The sequence below is a fragment of the Triticum aestivum genome, chromosome 3B, assembly GCF_018294505.1.
Source record: "Triticum aestivum cultivar Chinese Spring chromosome 3B, IWGSC CS RefSeq v2.1, whole genome shotgun sequence".
In the NCBI taxonomy this organism is placed as follows: Eukaryota; Viridiplantae; Streptophyta; class Magnoliopsida; order Poales; family Poaceae; genus Triticum; species Triticum aestivum.
Genome location: NC_057801.1, coordinates 770,457,726 through 770,478,293, shown reverse-complemented (window position 1 = coordinate 770,478,293; position 20,568 = coordinate 770,457,726). Strand labels below are relative to the sequence as shown.

Genomic DNA, 20,568 nt, shown 5'->3' with positions numbered 1-20,568 from the left:
GTATTGTGAGATGAAGCGGCCCGGAACGACATTACGCGTACGCTTACGCGAGACTGGTTTCACCGTTACGAGCACTCGTGCTTAAAGGTGACTGGCGGGTGTCTGTCTCTCTCACTTTAGTTGAATCGAGTATGGCTACGCCCGGTCCTTGCAAATGTTAAAACAGCACCAACTTGACGAACTATCGTTGTGGTTTTGATGCGTAGGTAAGAACGGTTCTTGCTAAGCCCGTAGCAGCCACGTAAAATTTGCAACAACAAAGTACAGGACGTCTAACTTGTTTTTGCAGGGCATGTTGTGATGTGATATGGTCAAGACGTGATGCTATATTTTATTGTATGAGATGATCATGTTTTGTAACCGAAGTTATCGGCAACTGGCAGGAGCCATATGGTTGTCGCTTTATTGTATGAAATGCAAACGCCCTGTAATTGCCTTACTTTATCACTAAGCGGTAGCGATAGTCGTAGAAGCAATAGATGGCATAACGACAACGATGCTACGATGGAGATCAAGGTGTCGCGCCAGTGACGATGGTGATCACGACGGTGCTTCGAAGATGGAGATCACAAGCACAAGATGATGATGGCCATATCATATCACTTATATTGATTGCATGTGATGTTTATCCTTTATGCATCTTATCTTGTTTTGATTGACGGTAGCATTATAAGATGATCTCTCACTAATTATCAAGAAGTGTTCTCCCTGAGTATGCACCGTTGCGAAAGTTCTTCGTGCTGAGACACCACGTGATGATCGGGTGTGATAGGCTATACGTTCAAATACAACGGGTGCAAAACAGTTGCACACGCGGAATACTCAGGTTAAACTTGACGAGCCTAGCATATACAGATATGGCCTTGGAACACGGAGACCGAAAGGTCGAGCGTGAATCATATAGTAGATATGATCAACATATTGATGTTCACCATTGAAACTACTCCATCTCACGTGATGATCGGACATGGTGTAGTTGATATGGATCACGTAATCACTTAGAAGATTAGAGGGATGTCTATCTAAGTGGGAGTTCTTAAGTAATATGATTAATTGAACTTAAATTTATCATGAACTTAGTACCTGATAGTATTTTGCTTGTCTATGTTTGTTTGTAGATAGATGGCTCGTGTTGTTGTTCCGTTAAATTTTAATGCGTTCCTTGAGAAAGCAAAGTTGAAAGATGATGGTAGCAATTACACGGACTGGGTACGTAACCTGAGGATTATCCTCATTGCTGCACAGAAAAGTTACGTCCTGGAAGCACCGCTGGGTGCCAGGCCTGCTGCTGATGCAACTGACGACGTTAAGAACGTCTGGCAGAGCAAAGCTGATGACTACTCGATAGTTCAGTGTGCCATGCTTTACGGCTTAGAACCAGGTCTTCAACGATGTTTTGAACGTCATGGAGCATATGAGATGTTCCAGGAGTTGAAGTTAATATTTCAAGCAAATGCCCGGATTGAGAGATATGAAGTCTCCAATAAGTTCTATAGCTGCAAGATGGAGGAGAATAGTTCTGTCAGTGAACATATACTCAAAATGTCTGGGTATAATAATCACTTGATTCAACTGGGAGTTAATCTTCCTGATGATAGTGTCATTGACATAATTCTTCAATCACTGCCACCAAGCTACAAGAGCTTCGTGATGAACTATAATATGCAAGGGATGAACAAGACTATTCCCGAGCTCTTCGCGATGCTAAAAGCAGCGGAGGTAGAAATCAAGAAGGAACATCAAGTGTTGATGGTTAACAAGACCACCAGTTTCAAGAAAAAGGGCAAAGGGAAGAAGAAGGGGAACTTCAAAAAGAACAGCAAGCAAGTTGCTGCTCAAGAGAAGAAACCCAAGTCTGGACCTAAGCCTGAAACTGAGTGCTTCTACTGCAAGCAGACTGGACACTGGAAGCGGAACTGCCCCCAAGTATTTGGCGGATAAGAAGGATGGCAAAGTGAACAAAGGTATATGTGATATACATGTTATTGATGTGTACCTTACTAATGCTCGCAGTAGCACCTGGGTATTTGATACTAGTTCTGTTGCTAATATTTGCAACTCGAAACAGGGACTACGGATTAAGCGAAGATTGGCTAAGGACGAGGTGACGATGCGCGTGGGAAATGGTTCCAAAGTCGATGTGATCGCGGTCGGCACGCTACCTCTACATCTACCATCGGGATTAGTTTTAGACCTAAATAATTGTTATTTGGTGCCAGCGTTGAGCATGAACATTATATCTGGATCTTGTTTGATGCGAGACGGTTATTCATTTAAATCAGAGAATAATGGTTGTTCTATTTATATGAGTAATATCTTTTATGGTCATGCACCCTTGAAAAGTGGTCTATTTTTATTGAATCTCGATAGTAGTGATACACATATTCATAGTGTTGAAACCAAAAGATGCAGAGTTGATAACGATAGTGCAACTTATTTGTGGCACTGCCGTTTAGGTCATATCGGTGTAAAGCGCATGAAGAAACTCCATACTGATGGGCTTTTGGAATCACTTGATTATGAATCACTTGGTACTTGCGAACCGTGCCTCATGGGAAAGATGACTAAAACGCCGTTCTCCGGAACTATGGAGCGAGCAACTGATTTGTTGGAAATCATACATATTGATGTTTGTGGTCCAATGAATGTTGAGGCTCGCGGTGGGTATCGTTATTTTCTCACCTTCACAGATGATTTGAGCAGATATGGGTATATCTACTTGATGAAACACAAGTCTGAAAAATTTGAAAAGTTCAAAGAATTTCAGAGTGAAGTGGAAAATCATCGTAACAAGAAAATAAAATTTCTACGATCTGATCGTGGAGGAAAATATTTGAGTTACAAGTTTGGTCTACACTTGAAACAATGCGGAATAGTTTCGCAACTCATGCCACCCGGAACACCACAACGAAATGGTGTGTCCGAACATCGTAATCGTACTTTACTAGATATGGTGCAATCTATGATGTCTCTTACTGATTTACCGCTATCGTTTTGGGGTTATGCTTTAGAGACGGCCGCATTCACGTTAAATAGGGCACCATCAAAATCCGTTGAGACGACGCCTTATGAACTATGGTTTGGAAAGAAACCAAAGTTGTCGTTTCTTAAAGTTTGGGGCTGTGATGCTTATGTGAAGAAACTTCAACCAGATAAGCTCGAACCCAAATCAGAGAAATGTGTCTTCATAGGATACCCAAAAGAGACAATTGGGTACACCTTCTATCACAGATCTGAGGGCAAGATTTTCGTTGCTAAAATTGGATCCTTTCTAGAGAAGGAGTTTATCTCGAAAGAAGTGAGTGGGAGGAAAGTAGAACTTGATGAGATAACTGTATCTACTCCCTTATTGGAAAGTAGTTCATCACAAGAATCGGTTCCTGTGAGAACTACACCAATTAGTGAGGAAGCTGATGATATTGATCATGAAACTTCAGATCAAGTTTCTACTGAACCTCGTAGGTCCACCAGAGTAAGATCCGCACCAGAGTGGTACGGTAATCCAATTCTGGAAGTCATGTTGCTTGACCATGATGAACCTACGAACTATGAGGAAGCGATGATGAGCCCAGATTCCGCAAAATGGCTAGAGGCCATGAAATCTGAGATGGGATCCATGTATGAAAACAGAGTATGGACTTTGTTTGACTTACCCGATGATCGGCAAGCAATTGAGAATAAATGGATCTTTAAGAAGAAGACTGACGCTGATGGTAATGTAACTGTCTATAAAGCTCGACTTGTTGCGAAAGGTTTTCGACAAGTTCAAGGAGTTGACTATGATGAGACTTTCTCACCCGTAGCGATGCTTAAGTCTGTCCGAATCATGTTAGCTATTGCTGCATTTCATGATTATGAAATTTGGCAAATGGATGTCAAAATTGCATTCTTGAATGGATTTCTGGAAGAAGAGTTGTATATGATGCAGCCAGAAGGTTTTGTTGATCCAAAAGGTGCTAACAAAGTGTGCAAGCTCCAGCGTTCCATTTATGGACTGGTGCAAGCATCTCGGAGTTGGAATAAACGCTTTGATAGTGTGATCAAAGCATATGGTTTTATACAGACTTTTGGAGAAGCCTGTATTTACAAGAAAGTGAGTGGGAGCTCTGTAGCATTTCTGATATTATATGTAGATGACATATTATTAATTGGAAATGATATAGAACTTCTGGATAGCATAAAGGGATACTTGAATAAAAGTTTTTCAATGAAAGACCTCGGTGAAGCTGCTTACATATTGGGCATCAAGATCTATAGAGATAGATCAAGACGCTTAATAGGACTTTCACAAAGCACATACCTTGATAAAATTTTGAAAAAGTTCAAAATGGATCAGGCAAAGAAAGGGTTCTTGCCCGTACTACAAGGTGTGAAGTTGAGTCAAACTCAATGCCCGACCACAGCAGAAGATAGAGAGAAAATGACAGATGTTCCCTATGCTTCAGCCATAGGCTCTATCATGTATGCAATGTTGTGTACCAGACCTGACGTATGCTTAGCAATAAGCTTGGCAGGAAGGTACCAAAGTAATCCTGGAGTGGATCACTGGACAGCGGTCAAGAACATCCTGAAATACCTGAAAAGGACTAAGGATATGTTTCTCGTATATGGAGGTGACAAAGATCTAGTCGTAAATGGTTACGTCGATGCAAGCTTTGACACTGATCCGGACGATTCTAAATCGCAAACCGGATACGTGTTTTTATTAAACGGTGGAGCTGTAAGTTGGTGCAGTTCTAAACAAAGCGTCATGGCTGGATCTACATGTGAAGCGGAGTACATAGCTGCTTCAGAAGCAACAAATGAAGGAGTCTGGATGAAGGAGTTCATTTCAGATCTAGGTGTCATACCTAGTGCATCGGGACCAATGAAAATCTTCTGTGACAATACTGGTGCAATTGCCTTGGCAAAGGAATCCAGATTTCACAAGAGGACCAAGCACATTAAGAGACGCTTCAATTCCATTCGGGACCAAGTCCAAGTGGGAGACATAGAGATTTGCAAGATACATACGGATCTGAATGTTGCAGACCCATTGACTAAGCCACTCTCACGAGCAAACATGATCAGCACCAAGACTCCATGGGTGTTAGAATCATTACTATGTAATCTAGATTATTGACTCTAGTGCAAGTGGGAGACTGAAGGAAATATGCCCTAGAGGCAATAATAAAGTTATTATTTATTTCCTCATATCATGATAAATGTTTATTATTCATGCTAGAATTGTATTAACCGGAAACATGATACATGTGTGAATACATAGACAAACATATAGTCACTTGTATGCCTCTACTTGACTAGCTCATTAATCAAAGATGGTTATGTTTCCTAACAATAGACATGTGTTGTCATTTGATTAATGGGATCACATCATTAGAAGAATGATGTGATTGACATGACCCATTCCGTTAGCCTAGCACTTGATCGTTTAGTATGTTGCTATTGCTTTCTTCATGACTTATACATGTTCCTGTAACTATGAGATTATGCAACTCCCGTTTACCGGAGGAACACTTTGGGTGCTACCAAACGTCACAACGTAACTGTGTGATTATAAAGGAGTACTACAGGTGTCTCCAAAGGTACATGTTGGGTTGGCGTATTTCGAGATTAGGTTTTGTCACTCCGATTGTCGGAGAGGTATCTCTGGGCCCTCTCGGTAATGCACATCACTATAAGCCTTGCAAGCAATGTAGCTAATGAGTTAGTTACGGAATGATGCATTACGTAACGAGTAAAGAGACTTGCCGGTAACGAGATTGAACTAGGCATTGGATACCGACGATCAAATCTCGGGCAAGTAACATACCGATGACAAAGGGAACAACGTATGTTGTTATGCGGTTTGATCGATAAAGATCTTCGTAGAATATGTAGGAACCAATATGGGCATCCAGGTTCCGCTATTGGTTATTGACCGATAATAGTTCTAGGTCATGTCTACATAGTTCTCGAACCCGTAGGGTCCGCACGCTTAACGTTACGATGATAGTTTTATTATGAGTTTATAAGTTTTGATGTACCGAAGTTTGTTCGGAGTCCCGGATGTGATCACGGACGTAACGAGGAGTCTCGAAATGGTCGAGACATAAAGATCGATATATTGGAAGCCTATATTTGGACATCGGAATCGTTCCGGGTGAAATCGGCGTTTTACCGGAGTACCGGGAGGTTACCGGAACCCCCCGGGGGGTTATTGGGCCTACATGGGCCTCGAGGGAGAAGAGGGAAGGAGGCAGGAGGGGGCCGCGCGCCCCTCCCCTTCCTAGTCCGAATAGGACAAGGGAAGGGGGGCGGCGCCCCCCTTTCCTTCCCCTCTTCCTCCTCTTTCCCCCCTTCTCCTATTCCAACCAGGAAAGAAGGGAGTCCTACTCCCGGTGGGAGTAGGACTCCCCCCTTGCCGCGCCCTCCTTGGCCGGCCGCCTCCTCCCCCCTGGCTCCTTTATATACGGGGGCAGGGGGGCACCCCATGACACACAAGTTGATCTACGGATCGTTCCTTAGCCGTGTGCGGTGCCCCCCTCCACCATATTCCACCTCGGTCATATTGTCGCGGAGTTTAGGCGAAGCCCTGCGCCGGTAGAACATCATCATCGTCACCACTCCATCGTGCTTACGGAACTCATCCCCGAAGCTTTGCTGGATCGGAGCCCGGGGATCGTCATCGAGCTGAACGTGTGCTGAACTCGGAGGTGCCGTACGTTCGGTGCTTGGATTGGTCGGATCGTGAAGACGTACGACTACATCAACCGCGTTGTGCTAACGCTTCCGCTTACGGTCTATGAGGGTACGTGGACAACACTCTCCCCTCTTGTTGCTATACCATCACCATGATCTTGCGTGTACGTAGGAAAATTTTGAAATTACTACGTTCCCCAACACATGCGTCACGAAGAACTGTCCGACGGCGCCTGTGATTCATGGCGCTCTCCACCTCAGATCTGGTGGCGGACAACCTGTCGGCATCCTCCGTTGGAGGAGCATCCGGCTCGCACCTTGCGCTCGCCTCCCTCTCCGGACCAGGCGTTGGGGCCTGACAGGCGGAGGCTTGGTTAGCAACCTCTCGGGACTCAGTTCGGCGAGTGCTCTTTCTCCTGGAAGAATCATGAGCATTAATATACCTCCCAGGAGTCTTTCCCTTAAAAGACAATGGTGCGCCATACCTTTGCGGCGACGTTTTGATTCGTGCCGCACTGCTCTTCCACCTGCTGGGACGCACTGACCTTGGTTGGTCGGTTGTCGCGGGCTCGGCTTCCCGCCGTAAAGGCCCCTCCTGCGAAGCACCATTGGTACACGATGGTCAGAAATAAGCATTAAAAAGGTAACGGTGTCAGGACTTCGGTCGTACTCACCTGGGAAGCCGGGGATAAACCGGGGTAGTCAGCCGTAATGGCGACTAGAGCATTGTCTATGCTGAGCTGGTGGAACACCCCGTCAATCAGTTCCACCGTTATGTCCGGATCCTCTCTGGAGGCCGGATCAAGGGATCTTCCCGGATCCTCGGGTCGCGGAGTCGGGCTTTCTATGCCCTCCACATCCCGGCGCAGTTCCTGCGTCGAAATCATAAAGTAAGACACTTATCTTTGAAGGCACGGATCAGATATATAAACGTCCGCTTACCCAGCTCCGAGGGTTATTCATGGAGAATCCATTCAATGGACTCATGCGGAGGAAGTCCTCCTTCTCCCCCTTGTACAAGCCGGACAGGATCTTCACCAGATCGGCGGCCGATCCCGGCCCCTTGCGGCCATGACGGGTGGCGTCGTTCTCCCCGTTGAAATCCCACATGAGGTGGCCCTATATTGGAGCGGCTGCACCCCTCGCATAATGCATGTGGCCATGACTCCAATCATGGTTAATCCGGAATGGGCCAGTAACCGTATCCGGCCCATCAGATAATGGACGCTCCTATCATCTTCCCGTTGAGGGCTCCGCGGGCGCCAACTCAGGCGTTTCTTCATAGGAGCGTTGCTAAACTCCGGGAGGCCGATCCGAACTGGATCCGGCAGCGGGGCGTCTTCCATATAGAACCACTCCGAAGGCCAGTCTTTGGACGCCTTCTTCGGGGTTCCGGATAGATATCCGGTCCCAGCAATGCGCCATATTTCGGCTCCGCCCACTTGATATATCGACCCCTCGTGAGAACGGGGTACGAGGCAAAATAGTCTCTTCCACAGCGCAAAATGGGGCTCGATGCCCAAGAACAGCTCGCAAACAGCTACAAAGCCCGCGAATGTGTAAAATGGAGGCAGGTGTGAGGTGGTGAAGTTGGAGTCCGTAGAACTCCAGGAGCCCCCGGAGAAACGGATGTATGGGAAATCCGAGTCCCCTTATTAAGTAGGGGACGAAGCATACCCGCTCTCCTTTGGAGGGATTGGGGACGCTCTCCGCCTGCTTCCCACCCTTGTAGGTCGCCAGTCTGGCTCGAACCGGAACCATAAAGGCTGGGGGAAGGGATCCCTCTGCTTGGAGCATCACTAACTCGCTATGCGGGACTGAGCATCTCCTCCAATCTCCTGGCTGAGGACTGGGAGCGCGAGAAGAGGAGCCGCGTCGACTATCCATGTTTGAATGGATTCTTGCCAGATGCGCTTCGATGAATACTTGCGGAAGGAGGAGGATGATGTGATTCGGATCTGGATCCACGCCTCTCTTATAGACGGCTTATTCGCACGGCTAGGGGGGTAAAATGTAAAAATACCCTGGCTTTTCGCATTCATGCAACACGTGGAAGAAGGCTATTATTGGACGTGGAAGCCGAGGAGCGCGACATTTATGAAGAAACCGGACACTATTCGGCTGACACATGGAACATGGAGGAGAACCCGCCTTGCAAACGCCGAAGACAACATACGTGTCGGACTCGCCGTCATTGAAGCCTGGTTTGGGGGCTACTGAGGGAGTCCCGGACTAGGGGTTGTCCGGATAGCCGAACTATCATCATCGGCCGGACTACAAGACTATGAAGATACAAGATTGAAGACTTTGTCCCGTGTCCGGATGGGACTTTCCTTGGCGTGGAAAGCAAGCTTGGCGATACGGATATGTAGATTTCCTACCATTGTAACCGACTCTGTGTAACCCTAGCCCTCTCCGGTGTCTATATAAACCGGATGGCTTTAGTCCGTAGGACGAACAACAATCATACCATAGGCTAGCTTCTAGGGTTTAGCCTCCTTAATCTCGTGGTAGATCTACTCTTGTAATACCCATATCATCAATATCAATCAAGCAGGACGTAGGGTTTTACCTCCATCAAGAGGGCCCGAACCTGGGTAAAACATCGTGTCCCTTGTCTCCTGTTACCATCCGCCTAGACGCACAGTTTGGGACCCCCTACCCGAGATCCGCCGGTTTTGACACCAACAACCATCACATTCGATCAGTCTGATCACCCGACGCACATAGCCACCCCTGGGAGGCAAGCTCTGGTGGTCGACCCAGTCGTCGAAGGTACTCGACTGACTAAAGTGTTGATGGATGGTGGCAGTAGTTTAAATATACTGTACGCAGAGACACTGAAAGGGATGGGCATTCCGATGTCCAGACTCAGTACCAGCAACATGAGTTTTTATGGAGTTATTCCTGGCAAGAAGGCCGCGTCACTCGTCCAGATTGCTCTCGATGTGGTTTTTGGTGACTCCAAAAATTTCCGCAAAGAAAAGTTGACATTTGAGGTCGTGGATTTCCAGAGTGCCTATCACGCTATTTTGGGCAGGCCAGCTTATGCACGTTTTATGGCTCGACCATGTTACATGTACCTCAAATTGAAGATGCCTGACCCTAAAGGTGTGATCACTATTACTGGTAATTGCAAGAAGGCGGAAGAGTGCTTTTAGAAGGGCTCAAAGATCACCGATGCTCAGATGGTAGCAGAAGAGTGGCAAGAACACCAGAAAATGCAGATCCGAGTGATTTGTTGCGAGCTAAGAAGCCTGCTAAAGAATCAGCATTTCAGTCGTCCGGTGAGACAAAGCCAGTTCACATCCACCCGACCGACCCCAACGCTGCTCCGACTAATATCTCCACAACACTCGACCCCAAATAGGAAGAAGTGCTCATCCAGTTCCTCTGTGAGAACTGGGACATCTTTGCATGGAAACCTTCTGATATGCTAGGTGTACCCAAGGGGCTGGCTGAGCACCATCTATGAGTCAACTCAAAGGCGAAACCTGTCAAGGAACATCTGGGATGGTCTGCCATCCAGAAAAGGAAGGCCATTGGCGAAGAGGTGGCTCGGCTCTTAGTAGCAGAGTTTATCCGAGAGATTTACCACTCCGAGTGGCTCACCAATGTTGTCATGGTCCCCAAGAAGGACAAGTCACTTCACATGTGCATTGACTTTAAACATATCAATCGGGCCTGCCCGAAAGATCATTTTCCTCTCCCCCGCATCGACCAAATAGTCGACTCGATTGCGGGATGTGAGCGACTGTCTTTCTTAGACGCCTATTCCGGGTACCATCAGATCCGTCTGTATGGGCCCGATGAGATCGAAACGGCTTTCATCACCCCATTCGGGTGCTTCTGTTATGTCACCATGCCATTCAGCCTCAAGAATGCCGGAGCCACGTTCATGAGGATGATTCAGAAGTGTTTGCTCACTCAAATTAGTCGGAATGTGGAAGCATACATGGATGACATTATGGTCAAGTCACGGAAAGGTTCTGACCTGCTGACTGACATCGCTGAGACTTTTGCCAACCTCAGGAGGTAGGATATTAAGCTTAATCCATCGAAGTGCACATTCGGAGTTCCTGGCGGAAAATTACTCGGCTTTCTTGTTTCCGAACGAGGAATCGACGCAAATACAGAGAAAGTGGGCACTATACTCCGAATGAAACGACCTGTGCGTGTGCATGATGTTCAGAAGCTTACTGGTTTCTTGGCCGCTTTAAGTCGATTCATCTCTCGTCTCGGTGAAAAGGCATCGCCTCTTTACCGATTGATGAAGAAGTCGGACAAGTTCGAGTGGGCTCCCGAAGCTGACACGGCGTTTGCAGAGCTAAAAGCCCTGCTTTCCACCCATCCGGTGCTTGTTGCCCCGATCAGCAAAGAGCCTTTGCTGCTTTACATTGCAGCCACAGGACAAGTCGTCAGTACAGTACTTACGGTCGAGCGGGAAGAAGGGAAAGCCTTCAAAGTTCAGCGCCCAGTATATTATATTTCTGAAGTCCTGACCCCATCAAAGCAAAGATACCCTCATTATCAAAAGCTTGTATATGGGATTTATATGACCACGAAGAAAGTTGTTCACTACTTCTCTGACCGTACCTACCATTACAGTCATCAGCGACGCCCCATTATCAGAGATTCCGCACAACAGAGACACAACTGGTCGAGTGGCAAAATGGGCGATTGAACTCCTTCCCCTGGATATCAGATTTGAGGCAAAGAAAGCTATCAAGTCCCAAGCAATAACAGATTTCCTCGCCGAGTGGACGGAACAGCAACTGCCGACTCAAGTTCAGTCGGAGCATTGGACCATGTTCTTTGATGGCTCTAAGATGCTGAATGGTTCCGGTGTTGGGGTAGTGTTGGTTTCCCCCCGAGGAGATAAGCTCATATATGTACTCCAGATTCACTCTGATTCCTCCAACAACGAAGCAGAATATGAAGCACTTTTGTATGGGTTGCGTATGGCCATTTCACTCGGCGTCCGTTGCCTGATGGTCTACGGCAACTCGGATTTGGTGGTTAACCAAGTGATGAAGGAGTGGGACGTCAGAAGCCCATCCATGACTGGTTACTTCAACGCAGTAAGAAAGCTGGAGAAGAAATTCGAGGGGTTAGAGCTTCATCATATACCCCGACTGAAAAATCAAGCAGCTGATGATTTGGCAAAGATAGGTTCCAAGAGAGAAGCTATTCCCAGTGGTGTGTTTTTGGAACATATTCATGCACCGTCAGTACAAGAAGATCCTTTCACCGAAGAAGCCCCGCAGGCAAAAAGCGCCACAGATCCGACTGAAGTCGAGATCCCAGCCATGGTCGACCTGATCATGGAAGTTTTGGTTATCACTCCCGACTGGACAATGCCGTACATCGCATATATCCTAAGGAAAGAGCTCCCCGAGAATGAAGAAGAGGCTCGACAGATCGTCCGTCGATCCAAAGCCTTTACTGTGATGAAGGGACAATTGTACAGAGAAAACGAGACTCGAGCCAGACAGAAATGCATAACTCCAGAAGAGGGTCGGATAATTCTTAACGACATCCACTCGGGGACCTGTGGCCATCATGCGTCCTCTCGGACTATTGTGGCTAAAGCATACCGAGCGGGTTTTTACTGGCCCAGAGCAAATGAAATGGCAAAAGAGATAGTCGACAAGTGTGAAGGATGTCAGTTCTACTCCAATATGTCACACATGCCCGCCTCAGCCCTGAAGACCATTCAAATCGCCTGGCCCTTCGCTGTTTGGGGATTAGATATGGTTGGACCACTGAGGACTGGCAGGAGCGGCTTCACCCATGTACTGGTGGCAGTCGACAAGTTCACCAAGTGGATCGAAGCCAAGCCTATCAAGAATCTTGATGCCGACTCTGCTATCAGCTTCATCAAAGAGTTGATATTCAGATATGGAGTTCCGCATAGCATCATCACTGATAATGGGTCAAACTTCGATTCCAACCAATTCAAAGCCTTCTGTGCTTCTCAAGGCACACGAGTCAACTACGCTTCAGCCGCCCATCCCCAGTCAAATGGACAAGCAGAAAGAGCCAACGGCCTAATTCTCAAAGGGCTGAAACCCCGATTGATGCGTGATCTCAAACACGCAGCAGGCGCATGGGTCGACGAACTTCCATCAGTTCTTTGGGGATTGAGGACTACTCCAAATCGGTCGACTGGGAGAACTCCATTCTTTCTGGTCTATGGAGCTGAAGCGGTTCTACCGAGTGATCTGCTTCACAATGCACCACAAGTCGAGCTCTACTCTGAAGTTGAAGCAGAGCAAGCCCGACAGGACGTAGTCGACCTTCTGGAAGAAGAAAGAGAGATGGCCATGATCCGATCGACCATCTATCAGCAAGACTTGCATCGATTCCATGCCAGAAACGTGAAGAGTCGAGCCTTCCAAGAAAGAGACTTGGTCCTCCGAGTGGACCAACAGAAGCCACACAAACTCGCCCCTACTTGGGAAGGCCCCTTCCTCGTCACCAAAGTTCACCACAACGGAGCGTACCGCCTTTACAACGTCGATCGCCAGATTGATGAGCCACGAGCTTGGAATGCGGATCTGCTCCACCCCTTTTACACTTAAGTATTCACTCGGATGAGATGTAATAAAAGTACTCCTGTAGTTTATTTATCAAAGACAAAAGTGTTATAATTTTCCCATTAATTGTTGCTACTTTTGTTTAATTCCCTAGTGGGTGGCTTAGCTGCGAATCTATTTCGCCTAAGTTTGTAAAAAATTTACTGCCGAGTGACGAGCAAGCCTCTCACTCGGAGACTTAGCTGCGAATCCGTTTCGCCTAAGTGTTTGAAATCCTACCGAGTGGAGAGCAAACCTCACACTCGGAGGCTTAGCTGCGAATCCGTTTCGCCTAACTGTTTGAAATCCTACCGAGTGGAGAGCAAACCTCCCACTCGGAGGCTTAGCTGCAGTCCAGTACTCGCCTAAGTGTTTAAAAATCCTACCGAGTGGAGAGCAAACCTCCCACTCGGGGGCTTAGCTGCAGTCCAGTACTCGCCTAAGTGTTTGAAATCCTACCGAGTGGAGAGCAAACCTCCCACTCAGGGGCTTAGTTGCAGTCTAGTACTTGCCTAAGTGTTTAAAAATCCTACCGAGTGGAGAGCAAACCTCCCACTCGGAGGCTTAGCTGCGAATCCGTTTCGCCTAAGTGTTTGAAATCCTACCGAGTGGAGAGCAAACCTCCCACTCGGAGGCTTAGCTGTAGTCCAGTACTCGCCTAAGTGTTTAAAAATCCTACCGAGTGGAGAGCAACCTCCCAGTCGGGGGCTTAGCTATAGTCCAGTACTCGCCTAAGTGCTTGAAATCCTACCAAGTGGTGAGTCTGCCTCCCACTCAGAGGCTTAGCTGCAGTCCAGTACTCGCCTAAGTGATTAAAATCCTACCTAGTGGTGAGTCTGCCTCTCACTCGGGTGCTTAGCTGCAGTCGAAGCATTTTTAAAAATATTGAAAAAGCATTTTAAAAATTTTAATCAAGCATTTTAAAAATTTAGAACGTGTATATAAAATGCTTCATTTTAACATATGTCAAATGCTTTTTATCTTTCTTTACAGTATAAAAAATTCTAAACATATACATTGCAAAATATACTTTTTTATTTGCACATTTTAACATATGTCAAATGCTTTTTATCTTTCTTTATCAAGCATTTTAAAAATTTAGAATGTGTATATAAAAAGTAATCATGCATTTAGAAAAAAATGTTAATATTACATTTGAAAAATGTCGATAAAGCATTTGACATATGTTAAAATGTGCAAATAAAAAATGTTGACAATGTATTAGAAAATATTAATCTTGTATAACAAATATTATCCAAGTATTTGATAAACTTTAAAGTTTGTAAAGGAAGAAATTTTACCATTTATTCAAAAAATATTAATCTTGTATTTTAAAAATGTCAATTGAACATTAAAAAAATGTAGATCATGTATTCCAAATGGTGTACAAAACAATGTTGACCATGTATTCCAAATGGTGTTGAGAAACATGTATTTGAGAAAAATGTAGATCATGTATTTGAAAATATTCAATGTGTATCAAAAAATATTTCATGTGTACATTATTAACTTATATTATGTCTTGAGAAAACCTACGCAAAACAAAATAAAAATGAAGAAAACCAAAAGATACAAGGAAACGAATAAAATAAACAAAGAAACATTCAAAAAAAGAAAGCGAAATAAAATGAAGAGAACTTATTAAAAAAAGAAAACCGTAGTATATCAAAGAAAAAAGACAAAAATAGAAAACTGACTTGGAAATAAATAAAATTGAAGAAAAAACAAAGGAAAACAAAAAAACGCAAAGAACCACCAAAGTAAAACACAAAAAGAACCAGCGACGAAAACCAACAGAAAAATCAAAAAAATGTGAAGAAACAAAGAAATGAAAACGAAAAAGAAAAAACCTGAGCGACGCGAGCGAACCAGCGAACTCACTCGATTGAACGAACTCAGTGATGAGAAAAAAAAAGACAAAACAGGCCAGCCCAACAACTACAGTATAGAGGGTAAAAAGGTTGAGCGTCAGCATCTTCTATCGGTATAGTTCTCGCAATAAAAAACACGCCGGCAACTCTCTAAATGTAGTCCCTCCATCAGAAAATAATTGTCCTACAAATAAATAAAATGAATGTATCTATAACTAAAATAAGTCTAGATACAACCATTTAAAGGACAAGTATTTCCGTACGGAGGCAATAAGAGTAAAAAACGCATGAGTCCATGTGTTTGCTACTCCATCCATCCGGAAATACTTATTAGAGAAATAAATAAAAATTAGATATATTTAAAAATAAAATATGTCTAGATACATCCATTTTGCCGACAAATATTTACTATTAGTCACGCATCTGAAAATCTCTATCCGATCAGTCAATTCGTGCATCAGTCCATGTCAGCGTGTGTGAGTTTTTTTTTTTGGGGGGAGGTCGAGAAGTGTGTCTGTGCTTTCTTTACGTGTGTGTGTACGTGACAGTGTGTTTGTTTGTCTGCGGTGTGTCCGTGTTCTTGCTGTGTGCGTGATTACATGACGTGTGTATGCATGTACTCCCTTCGTTCGGAATTATTCGTCTAAAAAATAAATGTATTTAGATGTATTTTAGTTGTAGATAGATTCATTTTTCTGACAAGTAATTCCGAATGGAGGGAGTATAAGGTATGTGTTCTTCTTGGGCAATATCAATGCCCCTATACATTCTATATTTGAATATTTTTTTGTTTCTTTTTTATTATGTCATTGTTTATTGCTGATTAGTCAATTTTCTAGTCATAATTTTTTTTCCTATATTTGTGCATGAGACGATGCATTTAGTGCTGCAGTGTGATGCTATTTAAATTTCTGTTAGGAACTTAAAATGAAATTAGTCTTTATTATTAATATACTGAATCAATAAACAATTATTTTATTTGTGTCTTTGTTCACCTACGTGTAGTCGACTTTTTTCGCCGTTGGGGTTTTCCTCTATATGTGTGCATGCAACAACATATTGATATTGTGATTGTGCCATACTACTTGATTTTTGTGCTAGAAATCTAAAATGGACATTTTCCATGTTTTGATCCATTTTGAATGTTATTATTATTATTATTATTAAACATGCACTAGTTTAAACTTATTTTGCACAATACCGAATTATGCAAGTTTTGCATATGTTTTGTGCAAGTTTTTAATACATTATTAATCCTCTTTATAATTAAAAAAGTATAAAAACAAGTCTTTATGATTTGCGCTGTTGAGCATATTTGCATAATACTGCTTTTTATTCTGACTACCCGTGTTCGTTTTGTCTTAAGTCAAACTTTTTAAAAAATTATCGAGCTTATAGAAAAGAATATTGACATTCACAATACCTAGTTTTTCTTTCATTTTGTTTCTTCTTTAGGACAATACCAATGTACCTAATTCATTCTTCCCTGGAATTCTGCTTTTATTTTTTATTTTTTATTTTTATTTGTCTAAGTTCATGTTTTATTACTACAATTTGTTTTTCTTTAATCATGTTGTTGTGTTGACCTTATTTCCGCACCTTAAATCCCGTGGTGTATGAATATTGTATACATCTGATATGACCAATGTAATTTATTGTGTAATTTTAGTTAAAGATTTAGCATAATAGTTGCTGACATAAAACGCTAGGCTAGCATCGGTGTTTTAGTTTCCACTTCTATGTGCATGTTTACACTTGTTCTTGCACTAGTATATTTGCACTAGTTTACACTTGTTCCTGCACAATACGTACCAAATTGTGCAAGTTTGCATATTTGTGTGCAAGTTTTTAGTACACGCAGAATCCTCTTTGTAAGAAATAAGTTTGACAACAAGTCTTTATGATAGTCCATGTTAGGCATATTTCCTTAATACTACTTCCTAATCTTTTCACTAACGATATTGTTTTTCTCTTAAGTAAAAAGGGTTAAATTATGTCAAGCCTGTACTCCCTTCGTTTCTTTTTAGTCCGCATATAAAATTTGGTCAAAGTCAAACTATGTAAAGTTTGACTAACTTTATAAGAAAAATATCAACATCTACAATACTAAAACTATATGGTATGAAAATAAATTTCATGATGCATCTAATAATATTGATTTCATATTGTGAATGTTGATGTTCTTTCTATAACGTTAGTCAAACTTGACAAAGTTTGACTTTGACCAAATTTTATATGCGGAAGCAAAAAAAAAAGAGGGAGTAGAAAAGAATATCGACATCCACGATGCACAGTTTTTCTTTCGTTTTATTTCTTCTGTAAGGTAATATCAATGCCCCTAATTCATTCTACTTTAGAAAAAATATGTTTTTTGTTTTATTTTTATTTGTTTAAGTTTAGGCTTTTTTTACTGCAGCGAATTTTGTTTAACGAGGTCGTTGTGTTTATCTTAATTCCACACCTTAAAGCATGTAGTGTAAGTATACCGTGGAAATCCGACATGACCAACGTAATTTATTGTGTGGTTTTAATTAAAAAATGAGTATAATGATCGCTAAAACAAAAAACTAGAATCATTAGTTTAATTCCCTCTTTTTGCCTCCCATTATTTTGTACAAGTACAGTGTATGTGTGTGCAAGCAAATATACTTGTTTAGATTGATTAGTGGGGCAGTAATCGAGCTGTCCATGGCGGCCGGGCAGGGATTGATTAGGACGATGAAAGGGGGCTTTGAGCACACACGATGACACTTAGCTACTCCAAGTGGGGTCTCTGTTGTGTTGGCGAAGACAGTTAGGAGGCGATCAGGAACGATCGACTATCACATGCCCGGTTGACCTTTCGATGTGTCACACGTACACGAAACATGCAGGTGAACGCAAAGCGTCTCCGGAGAATGCTGGCCTGCAAGTGGGAGAACTTCCCTATATATCGCAACGTTCACATGCGACAAACACCTCACCACCACGACCCATCTCAGTAGTGTGCTCGATCTAGCAAGAAGGACGATCCATGGCGCGGCAACTGGTTGCTGCGCTGGCCGCTCTGGTGGCCGTGTGCGCCCTGGCGGCCGCCGCCGGCGTCCAGGCCCAGCCGCCGAGGAAGCTGCCCCCCAACTACCACATGATCAGCCCGGGGAAGTTCGGGCAGAGGAGCCAGCAGCTGTCGTGCAAGGACACCAACGGCAGGAAGGCGGGCTGCATGGGCAAGTGCGACAAGCGCTGCCCCAACCAGTGCATCGTCCTCTGCCCCAGCTGCAAGACCTACTGCAGTAAAGTTTGAGGAGATTGTTCTTACCATGCATGATATCTTTTCTGTATGTGTGTATGTGGTGTCATTGACTTTACTTTGGATTCTAGTGTGCGACTTCTACGCCGGCGTGTCTTGCGGTGACCCGCGCTTCACCGGCGGCGACGGCAACAACTTCTACTTCCACGGCAAGAAGGACCAGGACTTCTGCATCGTCTCCGACGCCGACCTCCACATCAACGCCCACTTCATCGGCAAGCGCAACCCCTCCATGAGCCGCGACTTCACCTGGATCCAGGCCCTCGGCATCCGCTTCGCGCACCACCGTCTCTTCATGGGAGCCCAGAAGACCACCAGCTGGAACGGCGACGTTGATCACCTCGAGATGTCCTTCGACGATGCGGCCATCGAGATCCCGATCGAGGCCGGCGCACGGTGGCAGTCGGCCGCGGTTCCAGGGCTGACCGTCACGAGGACGGCGGCGACCAACGGAGTGAGGGTGCACCTGAGGGGCGTGTTCGACATCATGGCCAACGTGGTGCCCATCACCGAGGAGGACTCGCGCATCCACAACTACGGCGTCGCTGGGTCAGGAGACAGCCTCGCGCACCTCGACATTGGGTTCAAGTTCCACGACCTCACCGACGACGTGCACGGCGTGCTCGGCCAGACCTACCGCTCCGACTACGTGAATGAGATGAGCGTGCGCGCCAGCATGCCCATCATGGGTGGTGCGCCAAACTATGTCTCCTCCGACATCTTTGCCGCCGACTGCGCCGTTTCCAGGTTCGGCCGCAACACCGGCATCTCCATGATGACCGGCAAGACCGACTGAACTATACAGATACATTGCAGACGTGAGCTTTCCAGCCACCTCTACTACACTACTACACCCCTGACCACACAATGGCAAAAATTTCTGCTTCGCGCAATCAACCAAATTAGTGGTGTAATGAGAAGGGAAATAAAAATGTAACGCAAGATCAACCTCAACCGTTGGCTGCTCTATGCTTCGATTCATATATTTTTTTCTTGAAAAACTTCTAATTTATTCATCTTCAACCATGACAGTACAAAGAACAACAGAGGTAATAAAAATTACAACCATGTCCGTGGACCACCTAGCAACGATCATCGCCCCTCCCTCACCGGAGCCGGGCAAACATTTTTGTAGTAGACAGTCGGAAAGTCGTCGTGCTAAGGCCCCATATGACCAGCACACCAGAGTAGCAATCATCGCCGATGAAGAAAATCATAGATCAGAAGGATCAAACTTGTAAACACCTAAATGAAGACGAACGAAGACCGGATTCAAATAAACCCACCAAAGACCAGCAACGACCAAATCCCTGAAGATCCAATGGAGATAAACCTCCACACATCCTCCGATGATGCTAGGCGCACAATCGGGACGGGGATAGAACGTGAGAGACATTATTCCTACTATGGAACATCGCCGCCGCCTTACAGCCCCAACCAAGATGCTGAATCTAACAAGAACATGAGTCCCTCCCGCCGGCGCGCAAGAGGGGGTGGGGGTGGGGGTGGGGGGAGGGGGTGAGATCCTCCGCACCTTCATGGCCTAGAGGCCATCAGAGACGGGACGGACCGGCGGTGCCGCCGACAGAAGAAGAAGAGTTTTTCTTATGGAGGAGAAAAGAGATCTGATAGGCTCTTGGAAGTTTGACTGCCTTTGATTCATTTAATTAATATATATACTCCCTCCAGTCACGTTTACAAGGTTGTGTCCGACTTTTTAGGTCATAAATTTCAGTGTTCAAATATTATAACATATACTTTTATGTATATGAATATCTGGCGAACCGTGCCAGGAGCTGCTCTCATTTGCCAGACGAATCAGCTTCTAGCTAAGAGCATCTCCAGCCGTTGACATCCTCAAGAACACCACCGAACCGAAAAAGTTGATGTCTTGAGGGTCATCCGACGAAATTCGGCGAAATAAAGTGGGCATCTTCCCAGTAACACCCCATCCCAAGCAAAAAATTGTGAGAATGATTAAGTGGGCCAAAAAAAGAACATGTGGTGAGACACGATTCGCCAAAACTTTCACCGGGTTTCGCCTGGGTTTGCCGGCGCTATTTTGACGCACTGGGGACGCTGGGGGCGTGGCTGGGCCGTTTTTCGGCGAAAAGCGCCGTCCGAGCCTAAAACCAAGCCTAAAAAGGTG

General features: G+C 44.9%; 1 protein-coding gene across 1 annotated transcript; it reads left to right on the top strand.

Moving 5' to 3' along the window:
- Positions 1 to 18,102: 18,102 nt before the first annotated feature.
- LOC123066467 (uncharacterized) lies at positions 18,103 to 19,427 on the top strand. Its single transcript, XM_044489545.1, has 2 exons — positions 18,103 to 18,402; positions 18,491 to 19,427. Exons 1-2 carry the CDS (start codon positions 18,144 to 18,146, stop codon positions 19,213 to 19,215), a joined length of 984 nt encoding a protein of 327 aa, XP_044345480.1. The 5' UTR covers positions 18,103 to 18,143; the 3' UTR covers positions 19,216 to 19,427.
- The last annotated feature ends 1,141 nt before the right edge of the window (positions 19,428 to 20,568 follow it).

What these genes read in the sequence shown, in the direction of transcription:
- LOC123066467 (XM_044489545.1), top strand. Translation starts at nt 18,144, where the DNA reads ATGGCGCGGCAACTGGTTGCTGCGCTGGCCGCTCTGGTGGCCGTGTGC. An exon ending in CAGCTGCAAGACCTACTGCA is followed by an intron (nt 18,403 to 18,490) that starts GTAAAGTTTGAG and finishes TTTGGATTCTAG; the next exon opens with TGTGCGACTTCTACGCCGGC.